At 39.5% G+C, this 24,716-nt stretch overlaps 1 protein-coding gene and 1 pseudogene across 1 annotated transcript in view; one reads left to right on the top strand and one right to left on the bottom strand.

Moving 5' to 3' along the window:
• The window catches only part of LOC126183755 (metalloendopeptidase OMA1, mitochondrial-like), a 118,085-nt gene that overhangs the window by 60,811 nt on the left and 32,558 nt on the right, over positions 1-24,716 (bottom strand). Inside the window, exons 3-4 of the mRNA XM_049925982.1 lie at positions 12,521-12,660; positions 1,361-1,537 (exon numbers count right to left, since the gene is read on the bottom strand). Of these exons, the coding sequence (XP_049781939.1) occupies positions 1,361-1,537; positions 12,521-12,660 (317 nt within the window). The remainder of the gene's footprint in view (positions 1-1,360; positions 1,538-12,520; positions 12,661-24,716) is intronic.
• LOC126185910 (5S ribosomal RNA) lies at positions 16,495-16,612 on the top strand (annotated as a pseudogene).

Raw genomic sequence — 24,716 nt, 5'->3', positions numbered from 1 at the left:
GACCGTAGCCCAGCTTCATGGAGACGGTTGCGAATGGTCCTCGCCAATACCCCAGGAGCAACAGTGTCCCTAATTTGCTGGGAAGTGGCGGTGCGGTCCCCTACGGCACTGCGTAGGATCCTACGGTCTTGGCGTGCATCCGTGCGTCGCTGCGGTCCGGTCCCAGGTCGACGGGCACGTGCACCTTCCGCCGAGCACTGGCGACAACATCGATGTACTGTGGAGACCTCACGCCTCACGTGTTGAGCAATTCGGCGGTACGTCCACCCGGCCTCCCGCATGCCCACTATACGCCCTCGCTCAAAGTCCGTCAACTGCACATACGGTTCACGTCCACGCTGTCGCGGCATGCTACCAGTGTTAAAGACTGCGATGGAGCTCCGTATGCCACGGCAAACTGGCTGACACTGACGGCGGCGGTGCACAAATGCTGCGCAGCTAGCGCCATTCGACGGCCAACACCGCGGTTCCTGGTGTGTCCGCTGTGCCGTGCGTGTGATCACTGCTTGTACAGCCCTCTCGCAGTGTCCGGAGCAAGTATGGTGGGTCTGACACACCGGTGTCAATGTGTTCTTTTTTCCATTTCCAGGAGTGTACATCACTCATTCTGCAAAATTGTGACTGATTGAAGTGTTTTTTCTTATAGTTACAATTCTAAACACCCATGAATAAAAAGTGAGAATTATGTATCTAATGGTAAAGTTCCAATGACCATTTATATAAACAGACATATTCTCATAAAAAACGAACCATAATATCACCTGATCCCTGAGTTACTATTTGATATACTGTAGTGCAATATGGGCAGGTCTGCCAACATACAACATTACTGTATGATCTCCCTACATTTTCAAAACACAATCAAATTAGTGATGGAAGCAAAATTGTTGCAGGACAATGTTAGACTGAAAATAGTGCTGAATATAATGATCAAATCTCGAGAGTTCTATGGAAAATCAAATGGTATTAACCACACAGCAGAAGTACTGTATGAAGGGGAAAAAAAGGTAATAAATTTTTTTGGCAGAGCACATCTAGGAAGAGAGCAATGACATCTAGGGTTCTATGACTGTGGGAAAACAATAACGAGAAAAGCATGCAAGTGCTATATGTGTGTATCTCTGACAGTACAAATGTTTCTGTATGTATAGAGTTCCCTTCCAGAACTGAATAAGAGGAAATAGCTTTTTTATCTTTTACATCACTGGCCTAGGTCATCTGCATTTGTTGCAGCCATATAGTTACATGAGAAGTTATGCAAAAACAACAATAGACTGTTGTGAAACTAACAACACTAAGAAGACCAAAGACTGAACACACTATAAATTAAATTCAAAGTTCAAAGTTGACATAAACTCACCGGAAGAACAAATGCATTTTTATCATCAATGCTGTTGATGACAATGAGAGACCAGTTTGTGTGTTTAACTTTGTCAATATCCATATTGCTTTCCAAAATATGCATTGCCACTTTAGCCACCTCTCTGTAAACTGGATGGGAGGCTGGTAAGACACATCCTTGAAACTTACTTAGCATCTGTGATTGTAGAGAATTTTTGTTAGAACAATAATTAAAATAAAAGAGAAGAAATAAACAAATGAATTCATGTTCTAAAATATTTTGTACATATTTGTCCAAAACACAAAAGATACCTTTCTTAACCTAATGTCTAAAAACAGGATTCAGTGCATAAACCAGCAAGATTACACATAAGTGACACTAATTTCAATTCCTCCAGTTTTTCTTTTCTTCAGTAGTAAGTCTCTACTAGCATTACCTTTCAGAACCAATGGTTTGGATGCCGTAAGTATGTATACTCTTTCCCACACTTGAAGCATGGTTAGCATTCAAATATCATAAAAGTTTCACTAAGGCTTTTGATTACCACACTGAAATTCTGGAAATCATTTCTGTAAGCAGCAGATAAAGGGACTGTAATCAGGGTGCGTCAATTCAGTGTGACAAGCAGACTGACACATTAAAGCAAGGCAGACAGAGACAAACTCAGATCTTTGCTTTTCATGGTTAATTATATATCTCACACAAGGTGTTATGTTTTAATCTGTCAGGTAGTTCAACTAAGTACGAATTTCTCAGTTTAGTTCCCTTGTAAATATGCCAGTGAAAGGTCAAAATAAATGGAAGTATACTTTGAAATATTTCAATTTTGCTGCAAATTGTTTGTGATCACAAAATTCACTTCCACATGAAGGAACATGCTTATGTTCAAAATAATTCCAAGACTCAGAGAAAATATTTGTGTTGTTATGGCATGTCAAGTTAACAGTGATACTGCAACTCCATTTAATCTTTTAGGCTACACACTGACTATATTTTGTAATATGTAACTATGCAATACCTGGCATATGGGGGAAGTCCCATACCTGCATTTGCATTTGTGTCTATCTACATTCACACTCCACAAGTCATTATATGTTGTATGACACAAGGCACCATACATCCATATTATTTTCCCATCCTATTCAATTCACAGTTGCTGTGTGGCAGAATTGACTAGTTAAATGCCTATGAATGTCCAAAGCTCCTTATTTTTACTGTAGTGATCCATATGTGGTGTGTATTTTACAGATTCAATATAAACCCATTACTTCAAAACTTGAGTTAACTATGTTTATAATAATAACTGCCACATAAAAATTACAGTATCTAGAACATAACACAATTCACTCTTCTATGATGACATATTTGTTTGGGCACCCAACACTTAGGTCTACAACACCCAAACTAAAATGTTATTAGTTTAGTTAAAAATAATAAAATGCTTAAAACTTTGATTGAAATAAGAATTAAAATTCTGTGAAAAAAATTGTATGTATGCACATGTAACATCACAGCTCATATTTACATTAATACAGGAGAAAATCCGAATGAAAATAAATATAATATTGTAGCAGATAAATATGGTTCATTGATCACTAGATTAAAAATTGATATGGTCAACCACTCAGCATTACACTTAAACCTTCCATCTGTACATTTAGGCTGGAGTCCAGACAGCACACAAAATTTTAAAAAGCTGTACCCGAACCATCTTTTCATCCATTAAATTGGAGGACAGGTCCCCAACTAATTTTACTCCCGGGCTCTTTCCATACCACAAACCCAAGAGCCTGGAGTATCCTCTAGCAAATTATGAGTGTACACTTAAAAACTCAAAAGTCCAATTTAGAGGCATGTCACAGTGATTCATATGGCTGCAGTGACTGGAATGATGTACACCATGCCTAGATAGTACATTCCAGCAATCACTGTAATTGCTCCTCATCTCCTACAACTTCACCTCCCAAAGCAACATCGCTCTTTGAATCATCAGTGAAACGGTAACCTGCAGGGAAACAGCACATTATGCTACACAGTTTCCTGCAAGCCTCCTTTGCCACCACATCTTCTCATTCATTTCCCCTGATAACCATACAACCTATTATGAGTAGAATGATACATACTTTCACTATTGCTAAAAAATGAGGAAAAAGCCTCACATAATTTGTGTCATTCTCTCTTTTGATTAAATCTGTTGTATTGGATGCAGGGCACAAGTGGATATGGAGTAGATGAGGAACTTCTTACTTTGATAACCCCACATTTGCTCTAATACCTAGTATCACACCAAGTTTTGCACTGAAGACTGTATTTTCATTCTGAATAAGGAGATATGGTCAGGGTAAACAATTGAACAGCCTTGCTTTGAATCACCAGTTCATATTACTGTCGACCTGTGACATTTATCTGAAATATTATAAAATAAAGACAAAAATTACATTAAAAGCATGGTCTTTTCCAGGCTCTGTTAAATCTACAATAATTCTGTCTCTTACAAGAAATCAAGGCGACATGATCCAATACTGGTGTAAAATGCCAATATGAGACATTGATTTGAAATAGGCAGTCCGAAAAGTCCTGATTGCTCACTGATGTTTATTAAAAAAGCATTTCACTGGTGTCTGTGGCTTGGATGAAATTATATAGGTCCAGTACATCATGACAAGTCACCACCTCATGTGCTGGCTCATTGATTTCAGAGGAGTAGAAAGGAACAGGGCTCATCCTAAAAGCCCAACTGACCAGTCATACTCTCTCATGGTACACCACATCTACTATTCTTTAATCGAAATAGGCCAACCAACCCACAGACTGAACGGTCCAACAAAACTGTAGATTATGTACCTATAATCAATACCGCAATAACAGTTGCACACAAAGGCTCTGTAAAAGAACAGAAAGGTCAATCTGCTTCCTGTGACTACAGAATTTAAAAGTCTAAAGAGTATTGATGACCTATGCTTTGATATTCCCATTCCGAGTGGTGTATACCTCGATAATTACAGCATTCTGCCCACATTTTTTTCAATTTCTGCTTCTGCTTCTTTTCCTTCTGTGTTAGTTTCTTGCTACTTCATTTTTAACTTTATTTTAACAGTTAACTCTCTTTCATCACATATATAAACTTTCACTTATGACCACAGCTGTTTTGCGCCCTAAAAACCATAATATAATATACACCTTTTACATCCCCCCCCCCCCCCCAAAACCATCCCACAACATTTTTGAGTGATGATTCTTCTCTAGAAATCTGGAAAGTTACATATAATTTAAGAGCAACATTTTGACAAACTTCTTACTTGTCAAGTGAAGTAAGTTCACTACAAGATGAGAAGTAAGGAACTAGTTAAAATGTTGCTATAAAACAAACATACTACTCACCGGCTTTCCTGAGAAAAATTCATCAGAGTAAACCTGAATTCACATATACTGAAGAGCTAAAGAAACTGGTACACCTGCCCAATATCATGCAGGACCCCCGTGGACATGCAGAAGTGCCACAATATGATGTGGTGGTATGGAGCAGACAAATGTCTGAAGTAGTGCTGGAGGGAACTGACACCATGAATCCTGCAGTGCTGTCCATAAATCTGTAAGAGTATAAGGGGGTGGAGATCTCTTCTGAACAGCATGTTGCAAGGCATCCCAGATATGCTCAATAATTTTCATGTCTGGGGAGTTAGGTGGACAGCGGAAACGTTTAAACTCACGAGTTCCTGAAGCCACTTTGTAGCAATTCTGGACGTGTGGGGTGTCATATCGTCCTGCTGGAATTGTCCAACTCTGTTGGAATGCACAACTGACATGAATGAATGCAGGTGATCAGACAGAATGCTTACGTATGTGTCACCTGTCAGAGTTGTATCTAGATGTATCAGGGGTCCCATATCACTCCAACTGCACATACCCCATACAATTCACAGAGCCTCCACCAGCTTGAACAATCCCTTGCTGACATGCAGGGTCCATGGATTCATGAGGTAGTCTCCACATCCGTACATGTCCATCCGCTCTATACCATTTAAAGCTAGACTTGTCCGACCAGGTAACATGTTTGCAGTCATCAACAGTCCAATATCGGTGTTGACAGGCCCATGTGAGGTGTAAAGCTTTGTGTGGTGTAGTCATCAAGGGTATATGAGTGGGCATTTGGCTCCGAAAAACCCATAGTGATGATGTTTCACTGAATGGTTTGCATGCTGACAATTGTTGATGGCCCAGCATTGAAATCTGCAGCAATTTGCATAAAGGTTGCACATCTGTCATGTTGAAAGCTTCTCTTCAGTCATCATTGGTCCTCTTCTTGCAGCATCTTTTTCCGAACACGGCTATGTCAGAGATTTGATGTTTTACCGGATTCCTGATATTCACGGTACACTCGTGAAATGGTTGTATGGCAAAATTCCCACTTCATTGCTACCTTGGAGATGATGTGTCCCATTGCTCGTATGCCAACTATAACACCATGTTCAAACTCACATAAATTTTGATAACCTGCCACTATAGCAGCACTAACCGATTTAACAACTGTGCCAGACACTTGTTGTCTTATATAGATGTCGCCAATGCACTGCCGTATTCTGCCTGTTTACATATCTCTGTATTTGAATATGCATGCCTACACCAGTTTCTTTGATGCTTCAGTGTACAATACACAATAACACTGTATAGTAAAATGAAGAAAATTAGCTCATACAACTAGAACACCACAACAATAAAATGACAAAGTCTTTACACTTAAACTAAATATGCTTTAAATGTGAAATTTGTTTGCTGTGGCATCTCCTAACTCATTAATGGTTCAGTTATCTTTAACTAACATTTGTTGCTGCTTTCTCCCACATTTTTACACAAATATTTCTTCATTGTGTGTTCAGCAGCTGAATTTATTAAATGTCAGATTAGTAATTTAAGTTCCTATTATTGGTTACAACTACAAGTTTTCCGTATCAACTAGCTTTATTTTCACCCCTCAAGATACAATACAGGAAAATGGCCAAACTGCTCTGTGCCTCAGCTTTCACCTAAAACTGACCAGACCAACTTAGTATCTAAACAGCAATGTCGCAAATAGGAAAACATGGAGTAATTATCAAAACAAACAGGGTCTTGCCTAATTAAGCACTTACGTGATCAAACAAACCTTACGAGTAAAGCAAGAACTCTTACAGAAGGACAAGAAACCATGTCCATGGACTCAATAGCAAATCTCGTTTCTTTTTTGTTTGTGTATTTTGTTTTCAATTACAGTAATTTATAGGCTAAGGAAACACAGTCATATCCATTCAGAAACAGTAAAGGGCTTTCGTTATTTATCTGCAGTTATTTATAGTGACAGCAACCCTTACTCATAAAAGAAACTAATTAAAGGCACTGAAATGAAATGAATAGATTAATGGGGATGAAATCAGTAAAGATGTGACGGCATGAAGTAGTATCAGTGGAAACTGTGTAGATATGGTGAACCAGAACTGTAGTAAACCTATAGTAACAACTGAAAACTTGGAACAGACTGGAATTCAGATCCAAATTTACTACTTATTGTTAGATCAGCTTAATCATTTAGCTATCAAAGTACACCTCCAAGCCTGACTCAAACCTTCATTGTCACTAATCTTTCCGTCTACAATTTCTCAACACTGGATGTGTGCTCAGAGTCCCATTGGTTAAGGCAACTCCTTGTGATAAATGGGGAATCTAGGTTTGTGTCGTAACCCTATAGATACAAGTGCCTCCACAGTTGGCCCAGCCAGATCACCTCACAACTTAGACAGACACCGCAGTGAGTGCTGTGCCGTGTGCACAACAGGCTAATATAAGCCCAGGGCACTGGCCCTCAACCTCACTTATGTTTACTTGATTATTGTATGCTCATCTAAAAGACTGTATACTGATGTGTTCTGTAGTTATGAGACTTTGCACTGTTCTATATATCATTAGTGTTCTCGTGGATCTCTTCATGTGGAAGCCTCATAAAACTTAGTTGGTGTTTCTTCTGATATTGCGTCTGTACAACATTGCAGCATACTTGGCAACGAGTGCGGTTTTCTACTCCATGTGTTTCACTTCTTTGGTTCGATATACAGCCAATATGTCAGTGGGAGAAGTTCTTCAACCTCTTGTTGAACAACAATGAACTCTCACCAACCAGCAGCAGGTCCTCACCATGCCAATAAACAATGTGGCAGCCTTGTTGATACGCCAGAGTCCAGCGCTGTTGATGCAACCTCCACCATTTCCGACATATCATGGATCTGTGGAAGACTGGGACAAATATGAACAATGCCTTCAGCAACACTTTCAAGCTTTTGGAGTCACCGAGCTCAACTTTTGTAAGGCACCTTCTGTGTTTGTTAGCTCCTCTTCAGGAACCTGCCAGTCTCTCTTTTGATGAAATGGTTCAAATGGCTCTGAGCACTATGGGACTTAACTGCTGTGGTCATCAGTCCCCTAGAACTTAGAACTACTTAAACCTAACTAACCTAAGGACATCACACACATCCATGCCCGAGGCAGGATTCGAACCTGCGACCGTAGCGGTCACGCAGTTCCAGACCAGTGCCTAGAACCACTCAGCCACTCCGGTCGGCATGAAATGTGTCAGTTGCTCTCTAATCATCATTCCAAATGTTCTCATATTATTGTTGCTTGCATTGAGTTCTACCATTGCCAAAAGCAGCCACAACAGTTGTACAGAGTTTTGGCAGCAGAACTTCATGGGCTTAGGTGTCATTGCCAGTTTATTACTGTGGCCCATCGGCACTCATATGCTGATTCAGTGGTTCATGATGCTGTAATACACCTGGCCCCTGATAGGGAAGCTTGTGAACGTGTTTTACAATGTGAAAATCCCTCTCTCACAGAGGTTCTGAATGTTGCTAATTCTTTTGAAGTATCTAGGACAGCAGGAAATCAGACAGAAGCATGGTGTTAAGTAGCTATCATTGCTTTCTCTCCTCTTCGGCTGTTGTTGTTTAGTTCACAGGAGGGGGGGAGCGGGGAGGGCGGGGTCGACAGAGACAACTATGTGATGGCCATGCACCCGCAGCCTCCATGCCGCATGGGGCAGTGCTGTGCTAAGCAGTGGAAGAAGCAGCAGCATCACAACAGTGGCCGCATGATTCTCTTCTGTCGTGCCCTTATTATTCAGTTCAACATGACCAGGCCACATGCCCAAGGTGTTGGGCGATATGCAACCACTGTATAAAAAAGGGGCAACTCTCAACCTTCTTCACCAAACATAAACATTGTTATGAACAGTATTTGCCAAGTGATGGTAGCCCCAAACAAACACTATATTGAAGTACATATAATGGACAAGATGTTAAAAATGGAAGTGGACACGGGTGCAGTAGTGACTTTGTTAAATTCTCAAACCTATGTGGATCTTGGATGACCAGCATTGTCGCCTGTCTCTGGTTGGTGAGTTACTACAAAAAATGCCCCTATTGGGACAGTTTTCTACTTCAATGGTGTACAAAGCAGTTGTTTGGCCTTTGACCTTTCTAATAATGGCTGATACCTACACTGAAAACTTATTTTGGTTAGACACCATCAAAATTTTTGGGTTCTCTATTACTGGCAAAGTGCATCTGGTATCAGATAAAGTTTGGTACCCACAATTGGACATGCTCTGCTCAAAATATTCCTCCCTGTTCTCAGAAAGTTGAAGATGTGCCACTGATTTCAAGGCTCACATCACAACAAAACCAACAGCATGTCCTCACCCTTTTTTTCATGCTTACTCAGTCCCAGCAGCTTCACAGGAGCAAGTCAAACTTGAACTACATTGATTTATGTCTCTGGGCATTATCACACCTGTGTCCTCTAGTGAACAGTCTACTCCATTGGTAATTGTCAAAAACCTACTCGCAACCTTCGGCTCTGTGGTGATTTTAAAGTTTCTGTAAATTCACAGTCTACTATTCATACTTATACATTACCCCATCTGGATGAACTAGCACATATTTCCGAAGGCCAATATTTTTCCAAAATAAACTTGTCACAAGTCTACTAACACCCGTCTGTGGATGTCGATTCCAAACATGTATGTGCTGTGAATACCCCATTCAAAATGGCTACCACAGTTGCCATTTTCCAACAATTTTTGGAGCAACTCACAGCCTCCATTCTAGGGTGCATTAACTACCTCGAAGATATTGTGGTCCCTGGTGCCTCACTAGATGAACATTTGTGGAAACTTCATGTGTTGTTCACGGTACGACAGGCAGCCAGTTTGAAAAGTAACTTGGACAAATCATAATTTTTTCACCCTCTATCATCTATCTCAGTTTTGAAGTATCTTGTGCTGGAGTCAAGCCTTTATGCCAGCATGTCAGTGTCATTATTGCTTTCACGTATCCTACAAATGTCAAAGAGTTGCAAGCTTTTGTCGGGAATACTATATACTACCATAAATTTCTTCCTGGTGTGACCACATTGGCCCAGCCACTTCATGCTCTCTTACATAAAGATGTTCCTTTCCACTATTCACCTGCCTGCCTGCATGCCTGCTTTTACCCTATTAAGGTCCAAATTACAGTCAGCATCTTGCTTGGTTACCTTCCAACCAGATCAACATCTCATTCTGGGCACAGACATATCCCGGTATGGCCTCGGGGCCATTCTTGCACACAAATATGTGGCCGGTTCTGAATGCCCAATAGCAAATACTTCCAAAACTCTGAATCAGGTGCAACAGCACTACTCACAGATAGCAAATCAGGACCTTGCTATTGCATCTGCATTCCAAAAATTTCATGTTTTCCTATATAGTTCTAAGTTTCATTTGGTTCCTGACCATAAACCTCTGGTTTCTCTTTTCACTCATTTGGCATCTTTACCAGACAATGCAGCCCATCACTCACAATGCTGGGCTCTGTTTTTGTTGGCTCTGTTTTTTTCATGCTGTAAGTATGAAATTCAATTCCAACCCACAATGCAAAACACAAATGCAAATGCTCTCTCTTGATTGCCAGTTACCTCTGATACAGCATTTGTTCAGGATGAACTGTTGTGTTTCCATTTAGAAGTTAAAGCCCAAAACACCGCAGATGGTCTTCCCATTACCAGTTCTCAGATTTCAGTGCCTGTCACAGCCAATCCCGTTTTACGTCAGGTTGTTGAATTTGTTCACCATGGCTGGCCAGATAAATCACCGAACCAAGTGTCAGACTCTTTGTATATTTATTATGCTCTAAAACACCTCTCAACTGGTTACTGAAGAGTCAGTACCCAATGTTGTGATCCCGTCCGCATCGTGGCTGGCCATTATGCTGCTTCTCAACCTGAACCATTGTGGTGTTTCTCGTACAAAATTGCTGGCCCACCACCACACATTTTGGCTGGGTCTTGACAATAAGATCATGTGCGTTATGACAGCCTGCCCGCAATGCGCCACTTGTCAAGCACCACCATGGGCCTCTCTTTCCCTGTGGCCTACCCCAAAGAGTCCCTGGGAGCATATTCACAAATTTTCAATTGTCACAACAGAATTAATCAGAAATCATACCTACATTCTTTATGTCTGTCATATCATTTTCAAAGGAAGCATCCTGACATTTGTCTTAATCAATTTAGTGTAGTCACAGAAACTGCCAGTCTGGGAGGCCAACTGAAGTTTCTGATATCTTGTCCTACCAAACACAATACCACTGTCTAAACTACTATGCTATTTCACTAACTGGAACACAGTTATAGTGCTTGGTGGGTTTTCAGTGTTTTAAAACTATGAAGTGTGGTTGCTGTCCTCCTGATGGTCAATGGACATGAACTTCATATCCAAACATTCAGTTTTGGTGAAATAAACAGGTAATCACTTTAACTGATGAATCAAACTTCATCAAATTTCACTTGTCTTATTGCTCTTGATGGTCAACGAATTTCTTCCTGAGATGTGTGAATTTCCTAATTCTCTCTCGTACAGCAGGATGATCAAAATGAGGAAGTCACTTACACTTTTTCAATGACTACTTCATGTTTCCTCCCTGACTGATAACAAACCTGCAAAATATGTAGTCCATTTCGATTGCCATTTTTAGCAATTGCTTTTCAATATCCTAATGAATAATTTGTTCAGTTTTATAGTTGCTGTAAATGACGATGTAATGAAAACGTACATCTCAATTTACCAACTTAATTAACGGTGTACTAAATTATGACAACTGAACAAGAAATGTGCATTAAGATTCACCTCTTGTCTTTCATGGCTGTCATTTTAGTCTGTGTAATGAGAGCAGTTTTCTCTGATATGTCTCAACACTGATGAAGGTTTTTCTTTTTCTTTTCAATGTCACTAAGCTCTCACAAATACACTTGAAAGTACTTTTTACACAGGCAATCAAATATTTTGAATGTATTCCATGATGCCAGTTCTTTTCAAAGACAGAGTATTATTATTTATCAAGTGCTTCCTCATCCATTTCAACAGTAATAACACCATATTGTTACTGTGATACTAGGCTTATAGTCAAGATGACTTCTATCAAACTCTGTACAAATCCTGTACATAACTATACCATAATCAGCAGGATATTTTTCCATGTGCCACTTTTTGCTTCAGCATCCAATGTAATTTGCATTTTCAACATTTGTACACCACACTTGATGTCATTTCGAAAACAATCTCCATGTGAATATTTATTAGCACCATCCATGCTGGAAACTGGTATGCCACACAACTATTATTATACATAACGCAGCTCTAACTGGGTGAAGAACTGAGACATTGCAGCAACCATGACAGCACAACTAGTATACAAGCTTATCCCAGTACTCAAGTGATCCTGTGACCTTCCTGAGGAGAGTGGAGAATTTATTCTTATTACCACTACCACTGTCAAAATGAGTGTCAACTGTGCATAAAAAAACTAGTTGAGAGGGAATTTTTTGCACAGCACAGAGCTCTAATAACTGTAACAGCTGCATTGAAAAGTTTGGCAATTCAATCTTAATGCAATGTTTGTACAATATATAGATTAATTTTGGTGCAATGAATCTAAACTTTGCAGGGGCTTCTTACACATAACCATAATCACTATATACTTATGCAGTATTTAGAAATATGTCTGTAACTGAATTCCTTGAGACTAAGTCACTTTGCACAATGATAATATAATATCACAAATCATTGTAATACATAACAACTAGTTGCAGAAGACTGACAAAGATGTATCTTACCGTCTCTTGTTCTATCTTTGCCATTGCTTTCATTTGGTCATCAGAGAAGGCAATAAACCTCTCTCGTTTTGTCAGTGGATCAACTTCTAGGTGTGTTATATAAAAATAACAAATTCCACCTCCAATGGATGCCCCAAGACCTATGGACAGAATTATGTAACAGCTGATTCAGTACTTATCCATTATATAATATAACAGTAAACAAGTAGTACTAACAGTAGTAAAAGTAGTAGGAGTTAATGTTGTTGTTGTTGTTGTTGTTGTTGTTGTTGGTGGTGGTGGTGGTGGTGGTGGTGGTGGTGGTGTTGTTTGGGGTGTATGGGCACTTAATAGCAAGGTTACCAGCACCCTTATAAATAGTAAAACGAACAAAAATGGGGAAAAGAGCTAAAAAGTTTGGCACAATCACACACTCGCGTGTTCCCTCAGCAGCCACCCACCCATCCATCCACCCACTTACACTTCACATGCATTGACCGACACAATCACTGCATATCACATGCCGCAACACACAGTAGATATACTGAAAGGTGCTTCACCTGAAAAAAGAAGTAAAATGACAGAGGAGATAAAACAATGGCACAGGGAAATGTGACTGGCTGACAAATTACAAAAAAACATGGGTGAGACAATCACCTTGTTACTAGCACATTAAGAACATCTCCCTACAAATTTCAGAAACAAGATAGACAGACCACAAAACGTTAAAATGTTAACCACATTTATTTCAGTATCACTTAAAACAGAGGGGAAAATCTACCACTGCCCTCTGGGCCGAAAACAAAACACAGCCTACAAAAATTTGGCACACAGTGATCTGTATGCCACACGCACCACATATTGGACGGTCCTCTTGTAAGAGCAAAAAGTCACGCATCGTGGTTGAGAGGAGATACATCACAGCCACATCCAGCCACTCGTCTTCCCAATGATACATGACATTATACCTCAACAGTGAGATGGTAGCACGCAGAGAAATGGTACACTGAAATAAAAGAGGATCATGACATGCTCCCTTGGCTGCTACAGCCTCTGTTTTATTCCCCACAATACCCATGTGCCCTGGTACCCAGCAGAAAGACACCACCTTCCCCAGCTGTTGCAGTTGGAGGAGGGTGTCCTGGATATTCTGGACTACTTTATCTGCCAGATATAAGCATTGCATAGAATGAAGGACACTCAGATAATCAGAACAGACAAGGAATTTAGCATTCAAGGCACATGCTCCTGTGCCCACAAGATCACATATAATTCTGCATCGAAGACAGTGAAGTCTCGAGTCAGTCATAACTCGAGGACATGATCAGGGAAAACAACAGAGCAACCAACGGAGTTCCACTGCTTCGACCCTTCCATAAAGACAGCTGTGGAGCTGTGGTGCTCATTTATAATGCTATAAAATGATGTATTAAAAACATATGCAGGTGTGCAATCTCTCCTTATGGCACCAAATCTGAAATTACTCTGCACCTCTGCACTACCCATGGTACAAGGTTATTAAAAAGCTGGATTTAGAGTTGTGTGTGCTCCACACCAGGTGACTCCAGCACACACTGCATTCAGATCCCGAACAGCATTGTTGCTCATGGACAACTGTAGTAAATGCATTCCAGAGGTGGACGAGCAACAGTATGGCATGCAGGTGAAGTTGCAGCAGCAAGAAACTTACATGTCTGACACATCATGAGGACCTTCCACAGGATGGTGAGTGGTAGTTCCCCATCCTTAACACAAAGACTGGGTATGGGGCTGTCCCTATCAGCACCAGTGGCCAGCTTAATCCCCTCATGGTGGATAGAGCCAATAGCCTTCAGGTAGGAAGGCCTCTATATACCATACAATGTGCACCCATAGTCTAGCTGTGAACACACGAAAACCCTATAAAACTGGAGCAGATTCACTCTGTCTGCTCTCCAAGACCTGTGGCTAGGACACCTTATTATATTCAGTGCCTTCTGGGTTCTGGCTTTCATATTACACAGGTGTGGTAAACACACACACTTATCCGCAGAAAACTGAAAACCAGTCTTTGCAACCCACTCCTCTAACCACCACTCAGTAATTTGCAACTGAAGAGTCACTGTTGCAACAGGAAAAGCAAAATAATCCACAAATATGGAGCAATGTACGGGACTCCATACCGCAGATGTAATACCGTTTACAGCTACGGCAAAGAGGTTCAGACTTAAAATATTGCCCTGAGGTACACCATTCTCCTGCTCAAAATGATCTGACAGCGTGTCACCAATGTGGGACCTAAGAAACTGCTTCAAGGGCCATATCAAGGTGGGAGGGGGGGGGGGGGGGGGGACCATGAAATGCCCATTGATGAAGTTTCTCTAGAATACTGAGTCTCCAAGTAGCGTCATAAGCCTTTCTGATGTCAAAGAATACACCAAGACTTAGCAAAGCCTATTGAACAGCCACCTCTGGGAGCATGAGTTTGTTGACAGTGGACCGTAATCTCTGGAATCCACACCGAGAGCGGTTAAGGACTTGCCTTGTCTCTAACAACCAGACCAGTTGACAGTTAACCATTCACTCCAGGGCCTTTCTGACACAGCTCCTTAAGGCAATATTCCAGTAACTACTTGGACACGTGCGGCCCTTTTCTGGTTTGAAGAGAGGGATCAAAATTGCCTCTCTCCACATGTTGGATGTTAACTGTCTGCCACATCAAATTCAAGCAATCAAGGAGGATTGCCTTTGATGCTGTAGGTAAATGTCGAAGCATGCAGTACCAGATATGGTTGTGACTGGGTGCAGTATCACGGCTCTCAGGCGGTGTCAATTCCAGCTCCCACATGGAGAAATGGTAGTTGTAAGACTCAGAATTGTTGGAGCTGAAATCCAACTTGTGCCTCTCCATAGCTGAATGGTAGTGATGAAGTGCTGGATCCTGGCTGGCACTGGTCTGTAGTCTGTGCATGAGCGATGTCTCTGGGCGCTGTTTGGAGACACCCTTCTTTCAGCACACTGCTTTTGGTAAATGACTGTGTTCACCAGAAATCCACCAGATGGTTTGCTAGAATTTCATAGAGCAAGCGTGATAGTTGAGAGTTAACTACACATCAAGCCTTGACTCTCATGACTTAAAAGACAGTGAGTTTGTCTTAATAAACAGTCAAAGAGCGGCATCCCTGTCCGGGATTGCTGAATGACACTCTATAATACTATAGGTTGCCTCCAAAGATGACCTGAAGAGCTTGGGATGGACAAGTCAGCGACATGATGGATCCCTTGTTTAATATGGTTACATCCATTCCTGGAAGCTGCCACATTGGTCAAACACAGCCGGGTGGTGAAACAGCATCCAGTGAGCCCTGCTGACAATCTGTTTTGGTGGCTCTGTGCAAGCAATCATCCACTCAGTATGTGGATCCACAGTGGGAAATGGTCACTGGAATGAAGGTGATCGCTTGCTTCCCCATTGTGCTGTGTCTTCAATGTCTGGAGGGCAGAAAGAGAGGTCAATGGCTGAGGACGATACAGTAGCAACCAAGAAATGAGTGGGAATCCCTGTGTTGAGGATTCACAGCTCCCAAGACATTGAGAGGTTCTCCAAAGTTCGACCCCTGGGGTTAGTATAGTTTGACCCCATAATACATTATGGGCACTGAAATCGCAAGGGAGTTGTGCAATAACACCTGCAAGAGCCTCAGATCAATCACATCCTGTGGAGGTACAACGGGGACTAGATAGTGATCTTCTGACACATATAAACAGCAGCAGTTACTGCTTGTAGGTCAGGAACCAAGAAGAGAGCAGATGAGTAGTGTGTGTTATTGATAAACACAGCAACCTCTCCCTTGATTCTTTCCCCAGTCATGTCATCCTTTCGATGGATGGTATAGCCCCACAGCACAGGGTATTAGTGGTTGTAAAATGTATCTCCCGTAAATGTACCTGTGCCAGGAATTTCAGTTTCTCCACATGAGACATGAACCCATTTACGTTCCACTGTAGTATGGGAGGCCAACGGCCTTGCTGCAGTGGTAACACCGGTTCACATCAGATCACCGAAGTTAAGTGCTGTCGGGCTGGGCTAGCACTTAGATGGGTGACCATCCAGCCTGCCGAGCGCTGTTGGCAAGCGGGGTGCACTCTGCCCTTGTGAGGCAAACTGAGGAACTACTTGATTGAGAAGTAGCGGCTCCGGTCTCGGAACTCAGAAACTGACATATGGCCAGGAGAGCAGTGTGCTGACCACATGGCCCTCCATATCTGCATCCAGTGACGCCTCTGGGCTGAGGATAACACGGCGGCCAGTTGGTTACTGTTGGGCCTTCATGGCCTGTTCGGGAGGTGGTTTTTTTTCTTTTTTTTTTAGTATGGGCGCCATTTATCAAGGGGTTAGCACTTTCACTCTGTCTTTCTGTCAGGGAGGGGAGTGCATAGGGGGTGTTTGGTTGAGATGAGTGCCCTAGGCCAACATCACGCTCCATCAACTCCAAAGACGAATCATGGGAAATGTAAGAGAGAGCAACATCAAAACTGTCAGACTGCTTACCCTCAGTCTCCATCAGTGGCTCGGTCTTTGCCTTTGTCATCAATTCTTTACCTGTGTAGACTTTGGAGCCACAACTATGGCCATGGTGGCAGCAGCACTAGACAGTCAACCAGACTAAACCTTTGGCGGAGCAGAGAGCTCCACAATGCTGGCTACTACAGCCTTGTATAATGTACTGGGAGGAAGTGTAAGCTTTTAAGTAACTGAAGCAGCACAAGTGCACTGACAAAACTAAGTACCAGTGCTGACACTAGCAACCTCCATTTGTATAGTATCATCAGCCTTCTGAATAGGCTGTTTAACAACTGAAGCAAAGGAGGTAGTGAACATTGCTGCATGGCCTTATATATCTTCTTGGCCTTACCAGAGGGAATCTGTCTTGTACTTGACCCCCGTATCTCCTGTTCTTCAAGGAAGACACAGCAGTCCCTACTCCAGACAGGGTACTCCAGACAGGGCTGGCATTAAAAAGGGTGCATTGGGTTGGGTATGTAGGGCTGCTCGGTTAATCAAATAAAACCCGCCCTAACATGTTCTGGGAATTTTGTGCTATTAAAAGTGAGGATGAAAGAGTCAGATTTAATCAGATCCCTCTCATCTTTTCATAATGTTCTGCATGTCTACAATGTCTTCCTGGGCCCACTCAACTTTCAGGTCTTCTTTGGAGATGGCCACCAAGTCCCTCCATGTCACAATACCTTTACTGTAGTTTAATGGGGTATGGAGCTCAGTCTCAATGGCATACTCTCTAAGGCTTTTGCAGATTTCTGCAAGTTTCTCACTTATTGGGAACTTCAGGTTCCCACCAATAGCGTCCCATTTCACAACTGCTTAACAGATTTTAATGTACACACAATGCCCTCTAAACCCTAATGAATGTAAAAACATCAGCCTTTGACACAGCTTCCCTCTTTCCTTTTAACTAATAAAAATACATTCTGACTAGTACCATGTAAAAACGCTAATTATCAACCAGGGATAGCTCAAGTTGAGAGTTATGGGTAGTTTTATACAAGGAAGAGTTCATTTGTTATTTGTTGTTGCTGTTCAACATACAGAATGATGGCACAAGAACACCTACAAAAAATTCACTATATTGATTCATGCCAAGGAACCTTTTCTAATCTTCAAGGTGCAGCTCCAAGGATGCAGCTGACAACTCTGATGATCACATTCAAGGTGGTTGTTTAATGAGTGATTCCTGTGCAGAGTTTCCTGATTTTCCTGCTGTAAAATTATCTGTATTTAAAAGAAGCAAGACAGCAGACTTAATGTTCCACTTTCAATAGGAAAAAAAGGACATCAGTATTCCTGATTTCACATGATTCAAAACCATTGCATTTGTTTGAACTGAATTGTGTTTAGTTGAACTGAATTGAATTTTACTTGATCCTGTAGGATTACAATGGCTATTGTAAAAGGTATGGTAAATGTAAGTGTAATACAGGACATGTCAAGAAACATAAAACCTCTGACATTACTGATTGTAAGAAACAATATAAACAACTTTAATTTTGCAGATACACTCTTTTAAAGGTGTAGAATAAGAGTAATTTTGTTCAAAACCAATAAGACCATAGAAGCAATTACCATAACGGCTATCCGTATCACCACCTATCTCCAAGGATTCCCCCAACGTCTGACAAAAGGACCATCAGAACTGTTGATCATGATTTTGATGAGTCTTAGCTATTTTGTAGAGGGACCTCTTCTGAGTATTTTGCTAGTGGCTTTTCATGTGAAGGCCCCTAGTTTCCAAGAAAATCGATGTGAAAGTTTTACGCATACTTCCTCTACCCTTAACATTAGTCATGTTTTGACCCAGTGAGTGTAGTGCAATGGCTAAGATTCATGGTTACCACACTGGTGGTATGTGTTTAAACCCTGCTTGCATGTTTTGCCCCCTTATTTCATTGTACAAAATATCATTAAAAAATATATGTCATGCAAAATTACTGAAAAATAGTCATTTTTTGATGAGGTAATTTGATTAATAAATCAATCATTACAGCAAACTTTTGCCAATGTGTATTAGGTTTGTGGTTCACATTTAAAATTCTCAATGTTTGGACAGCTCTCAAGAGTTTTCAACAATATACGAAGTATTAGCAGCTGCGGAAGGATCCCAGATACAAACGAAAGTACTCACTCCTCATTTTGACCTTGATTATGTAGCTGATACTAATCGAGCCTGCTACCAGCCTGATCAACTTTCATGCAGTAACATTAGGTCGTGTCAACTAAGAGAATATGCAAAAAAAGAAATGCCTAAAGTAGAGTTTAAAATATGCTGCCTCAACGTTCAGGGTATGGCAGATAAAAAGTTAATGAAAATGTGGTAGATATTCTATGTTTTAGTGAACATTGGTATAAAGAGGATGAGCTTGGATACAAAGTATTGGACGATTACACACTACTTAGTTGCTATTGCAGAAATCTGCACTTAAGTGGTGGGGTAGCAATATATGCAAAAACACCTCTTGCACCAAGTTGTGGCAGGATAGATCTCAATACCCTTTGTGATGAAATGCATTTTGAAATATCAGGTCTAGTAATTGAGAGCCTTAAGCTAATGGTAGTAGTAGTGTACAGGTCACCTAGTGGTGACCTCCATATCTTTCTGCAGAAACTTGAGGAACTCTTAATGTACATATGTATACCGAAATGGAAAAAATACAATATTGTCATTGGAGGGGATATCAATTCAAGTTTTGATTATGTTAACTGCAAACCTACCAGAGGCTCATCCTATCTGGACAACATATTTACAAATATTAAGAGAACTTGTATGTCCACTGATGTAATCAGTTTCCCTTTCAAAGACCATGATGCAGTATATCTTAGTCTTAATAATTTAACTCCAGACTGCACCAAACCAGAATCTAAAATTTTGATTACTAGACCAGTGAGCAGAGATAGAATGGATAGGTTTAGATATGCCCTCACTTATTTCAGTTGGGACACACGTTTTATTAGGATTCAACACTGTTCAGCTGATATTGTTTTCACCAAGTTTTTCTCCACATTTTTAAGTATATTTGAAAATAAGATCCCTCTGAAAAAATTTACAGTGAATATTAGTAGTAATTACAAGAAAAGGAAAATGAAGGAATGGTACACTCCACAGTCAGGACAACTGAAAAATACTGTTATGCTGTATTCTAGTCTGTACAAAACCAGTATATCAGAACTGGATAAAGAACTGTATGCTAAAGCTAAATACACGTATAGGAAGGCAATACATGAAGCAAAGAAACTGCATAACATAGTAAACATTGAAAAATCTAACAATAAATGCAAAAAGGCCTGGAGTGTAATAAACTCCATTGCACACACTTAACACAAAGAGGAAATCAACATTACCCCAGAAGAATTTAATAAATATTGCATTCAGTCCAATGAGGAAATTAGTAGCTCAATAAACAAACTCCCTGAAAATGTCCAGGCTAAATTTTGTGACCTGAGCACAGTATTATGGACAGCTGCTTTGAAAAGCTTCCCCCAAGCACTTGACTTTCACAGAAGTGAGCCCAAATAATATCCTAAAAATAGTGAAAAATTCCAAACCTTCAGTTACTGTTGATTACTATGATATGTCATGTAGTTTGTTGTAAGATGTTATTGATTGTGTGATTTATCCTTTCACTTTTTGTATTAACAAATGCATAGTTGAAAGTAAGTTCTCCGACATACTAAAATTTTCTAGAGTTGTGCCCATATATAAAAAAGGGGAAAAGAACTGTCCCACTAGTTACAGACCTATATCCATAACACCAGTTTTTTCAAAAATTTAGGAACAATTATGTATGAGCAAGTTAGTGTCTACTTGGGTAAACTAAATATAATTAGTGATAAACAGTTTGGATTTAGGAAAGATAAATCCACAATGGATGCAATGAACTTCCTCGTAAAATTAGTCCTAGATGTGTTCTAGGCTAGGGACTATGTCCAGGCTAAATTTTGTGACCTGAGCAGAGCCTTTGACTGTGTAGAGCATGGCACTGTGCTGAATAAGCTACTTTTACTATGGTTTTGATGACAACAGTATAAATATGTTAAGGTCTTTTCTAGAGAACCATCAACAAGTTGTGTGCATTGGTAGGGAGAAATCAAATCTGGTTAATGTTAGGTAGAGAGTGCCTCAAGGGTCGGTGCTTGGACCTTGACTGTTTATACTAATGATCAATGACCTGCCCTTATTCATAAATTCTCACGCAATATTGTATGCTGATGACACAACTTTTCTACATAAAAGCTCTGATCAAGGTACACTGAAACACTGACCGAAAATACCCTTGCTCAGTCCTCATTATGGTTCAAAGCTAATGGCTTCTTACTAAATGAAAACAAAACCCAGACACTTTACTTTAGCCTCAAAGACATTCCTAACTACCAAGGATTAGAAACTTAAATTTTTAGGTGTTACTATTGACAATAAATTGACATAGGAACCACACATTAAAAATATATTGGTTAGGCTTTCAAGAGTTATTTATCTAATTAGAAATTTAAAAAGACATGTTCCCAATGACTATGTGAGATCAGCATATTTTGCCTTCTTCCAAAGCAACATCTCTTATGGAATCTTACGGTTGGGTAGTAGCTGTCATGTAAATGACATTTTACTTTTACAGAAGAAAGTAATAAGAACAATAATGGATTCTGATAAAACAGAACATTGTAAACCTCTGTTTATTAAATTGCAGTGTCTTACAGTAGTAAACTTATTCATCTACAATGTTTTACTGTACATTAGAAACAATGTCTCTAATTCTGTGTTGAGAAGTGATATTCATAGCCATAATACTAGAAACAGAACATCTGTAGACGTGCCATATCATAGATTATCAAAATCGCAGAACTCCTACCTAGTTCTTGGATTAAGGATGTTTAATAGACGAAGTGCTGACTTTAAAGAACTGCCTGTAAATATTTTTAAGACTAAATTATACAAGCTACTAGTGAACAATCCATTTTACATCACTGATGAATTTTTTGAAGATGAAAACACTATATTCTAATATGTACCTATTTTATGTAAACCAATTTACATCAATATAGTAGTTTATGTAGAAATATATGTTCTTGACTTTGTCTATTGCTGTAATCAGCCAAATGACAATAAAATTATTATTATTATTATTATTATTATTATTATTATTATTATTATTATTATTATTATCAACACATAATAGATCCCTTGTGGAACAATGGGTGAAAACCGATTTGAGCTTAGTCGTCCCATACAGTATAGTATAGCTTCATCAGGAAAGATATGCCCTTACTTTTCTTATGTATGCAAAAACCATTTAGGAAATTTAGTCAGATTGTTCAACTGAAAGTTGACGAATTGACTCATAAATTAAAAAATTATGGAAGTTCATTAAAATGCAGCACAAAGAGTTTTTAAAACCTTTCATTCTTCCATACGTGGGACAAGAAATATTTGTTTCCTTACTGATTGGTGGGGAATGCAGATTGATCAGACATTTTACGATAAATCTTTGCACACGAAAGAAAAGCATGCAACTGTACCATAAAAATTATCCCAGCCAAACATACTCCTTTTTGCCACACCTGTGATATTTATTTCTACATGCAAGTTAAAATTTTTGTGACAAAATTCAAAATGCACCTGAATTGCCATTTCAAGGGAAGATGCCATAAAAATAAATTCTTTAATTCTGCACCAAGGTAGTGCACATGCTTTCACAGAAATACTCAAATAAGAGTGGTCCACATCAAAGTTGATCAGAAAGAACAATCTTTCTGTATTTAAATGAAATGTGATTTCTGAAAAATCCATGTGACTCAAAGCAGTAGCTTTCATCAAATGTGTGTGGTGCTCTACACATTTCTTCTACATCAAATATGGCCCGGAATTATGTTCTAGCATTCTAGCATAGCAAGGGATGCAAGCAATACCAAGCAAGATTACCCTGTAATCTTTTCTGTAACAAATTGCATACACATCAAAAAATGTTTGCTGACTGATTTATTAATGAAATTTCTATGGCAAAATGACTATTTTTCAATAACCTGCATAACACACATTATTTAATGACATATTGTTCAACAGAAAACAAAAGCACACAAGTGGGATTTGAACACGTACTGTCAGATGGCACCCATGAAATTTAAATTTTGCACTATGGTCACCTGGTTAAAAAACCACAAAAGTTACAAGTATAGAAAGTACACATAAAACTTCAACATCAATTTTCTCACACGAAGAGCCCCTGACCAGGTACTCCAGGCAGGTGTCTCTACAACATACTTATGATTCATTAAAATCTAAAATTAACGTATCTGATTCTACCCCTATAAGTGTTTGAACAGTTTTTTTGAACATAACGAAGATTTATACTCTTCAAGTGTCTGATCAGTGTCTCTTCAAACATCAGTCCATTAAACAAATTATTTTTAAGGAAAGTTAACTTTTAGAAGAAAAATGATACTTCATTCTGCAATGATAAAACTTACTAGCAAAATAAAACTGTGATTCAGACTGGGATTTGAACCCTATTCACTATTTTCATGGTGACAAATGTTCTGCCAACTGTGTCATCAGAAAAAATTCAAAGCCTGTATCCAAGTTTCAGTTTGTCAGTGCTCCTCCTCTACTTTTCCTGATTCTCTACCTTTTTCAAATAGCAGTTCTGGCAGAAAGGGCACTGCAGAAAATTTTCTACTTCCAGAAATTTTGATAATATTCTGGATTGTTAACTATGAAACTACCTGACAGTTTAATTTCTCGAAATATTCTTATCCCTGACTTTCAATCTTAATAACACATCACTTGTGTCAGTCCATCGCACTGGAACTTATCTCCAAATGAAAAATCATTTCACTTTTCTCTCACCAATGATAGTCATAGAAGAAACCACACTCAATTAGACCTCTGGAAGAGAAACTGCAACAAACAGCCAGCATTTTTTAATGTAACACTCACTTGACTACTGAACAAGGATTGCGTTACCTTCAATTTAGCAACTGAATTTCATTATGTGGCACAATTAAACTTGCAAACTGTATATAGCCATTAAAAATGATGTGTATATATCTAGCACAAAACTAATTATCTTTTATTATTGTGTTTTAAGACTTGGTGTGCTTCTGTAATGTATCGTGCACACTTAGCGATACAAAAGATCAAACATCAGGAAATAATAATTCTCTTTCATGTATATATGATAAGTGGATATGAGCAAACAGAATTTGATTTTATTTGATTCTCATTCACAAATCCTCATGTGATTTTGTTTGTTGGTCTTTTGGTGGAACTTGGAAATAACTTCACATACTCTGTTCTGGTGACATCCTTGGTGCGAACAGCACACAGTGCATGCATTTTCACAATATGTTATTTTTAAACACAAACTACCTTTGTTTTTAAATTTAATATGCATCAGAGATAGGGCAGTTAGAACAGAAAATAAAGTAGCCAGTTCAAAAATATAGATGTCACATGTGCTTGTGGGATCCAAGAGATCCACAGCACAAAGTGTAGAACAAACAAAACTTTCAAAAAGACTGGTAGGAAATGTATGTTGTAGAACTCAGCATTTCAAAAAGGTGAGGTATAGAAAAAGATAAATTACTTGTTTCCTTCAGCTGGGAGCATAATTATGAGTGCAGAGCTCTGGAATATTAGAAATCCAAAACCAAAATTAAGAATAGTGAAAG

This window comes from Schistocerca cancellata, chromosome 4 (assembly GCF_023864275.1).
Source record: "Schistocerca cancellata isolate TAMUIC-IGC-003103 chromosome 4, iqSchCanc2.1, whole genome shotgun sequence".
Lineage (NCBI taxonomy): Eukaryota > Metazoa > Arthropoda > Insecta > Orthoptera > Acrididae > Schistocerca > Schistocerca cancellata.
The sequence above is the reverse complement of the archived record's forward strand: the minus strand, read 5'-3'. Positions and strand labels throughout refer to the sequence as shown.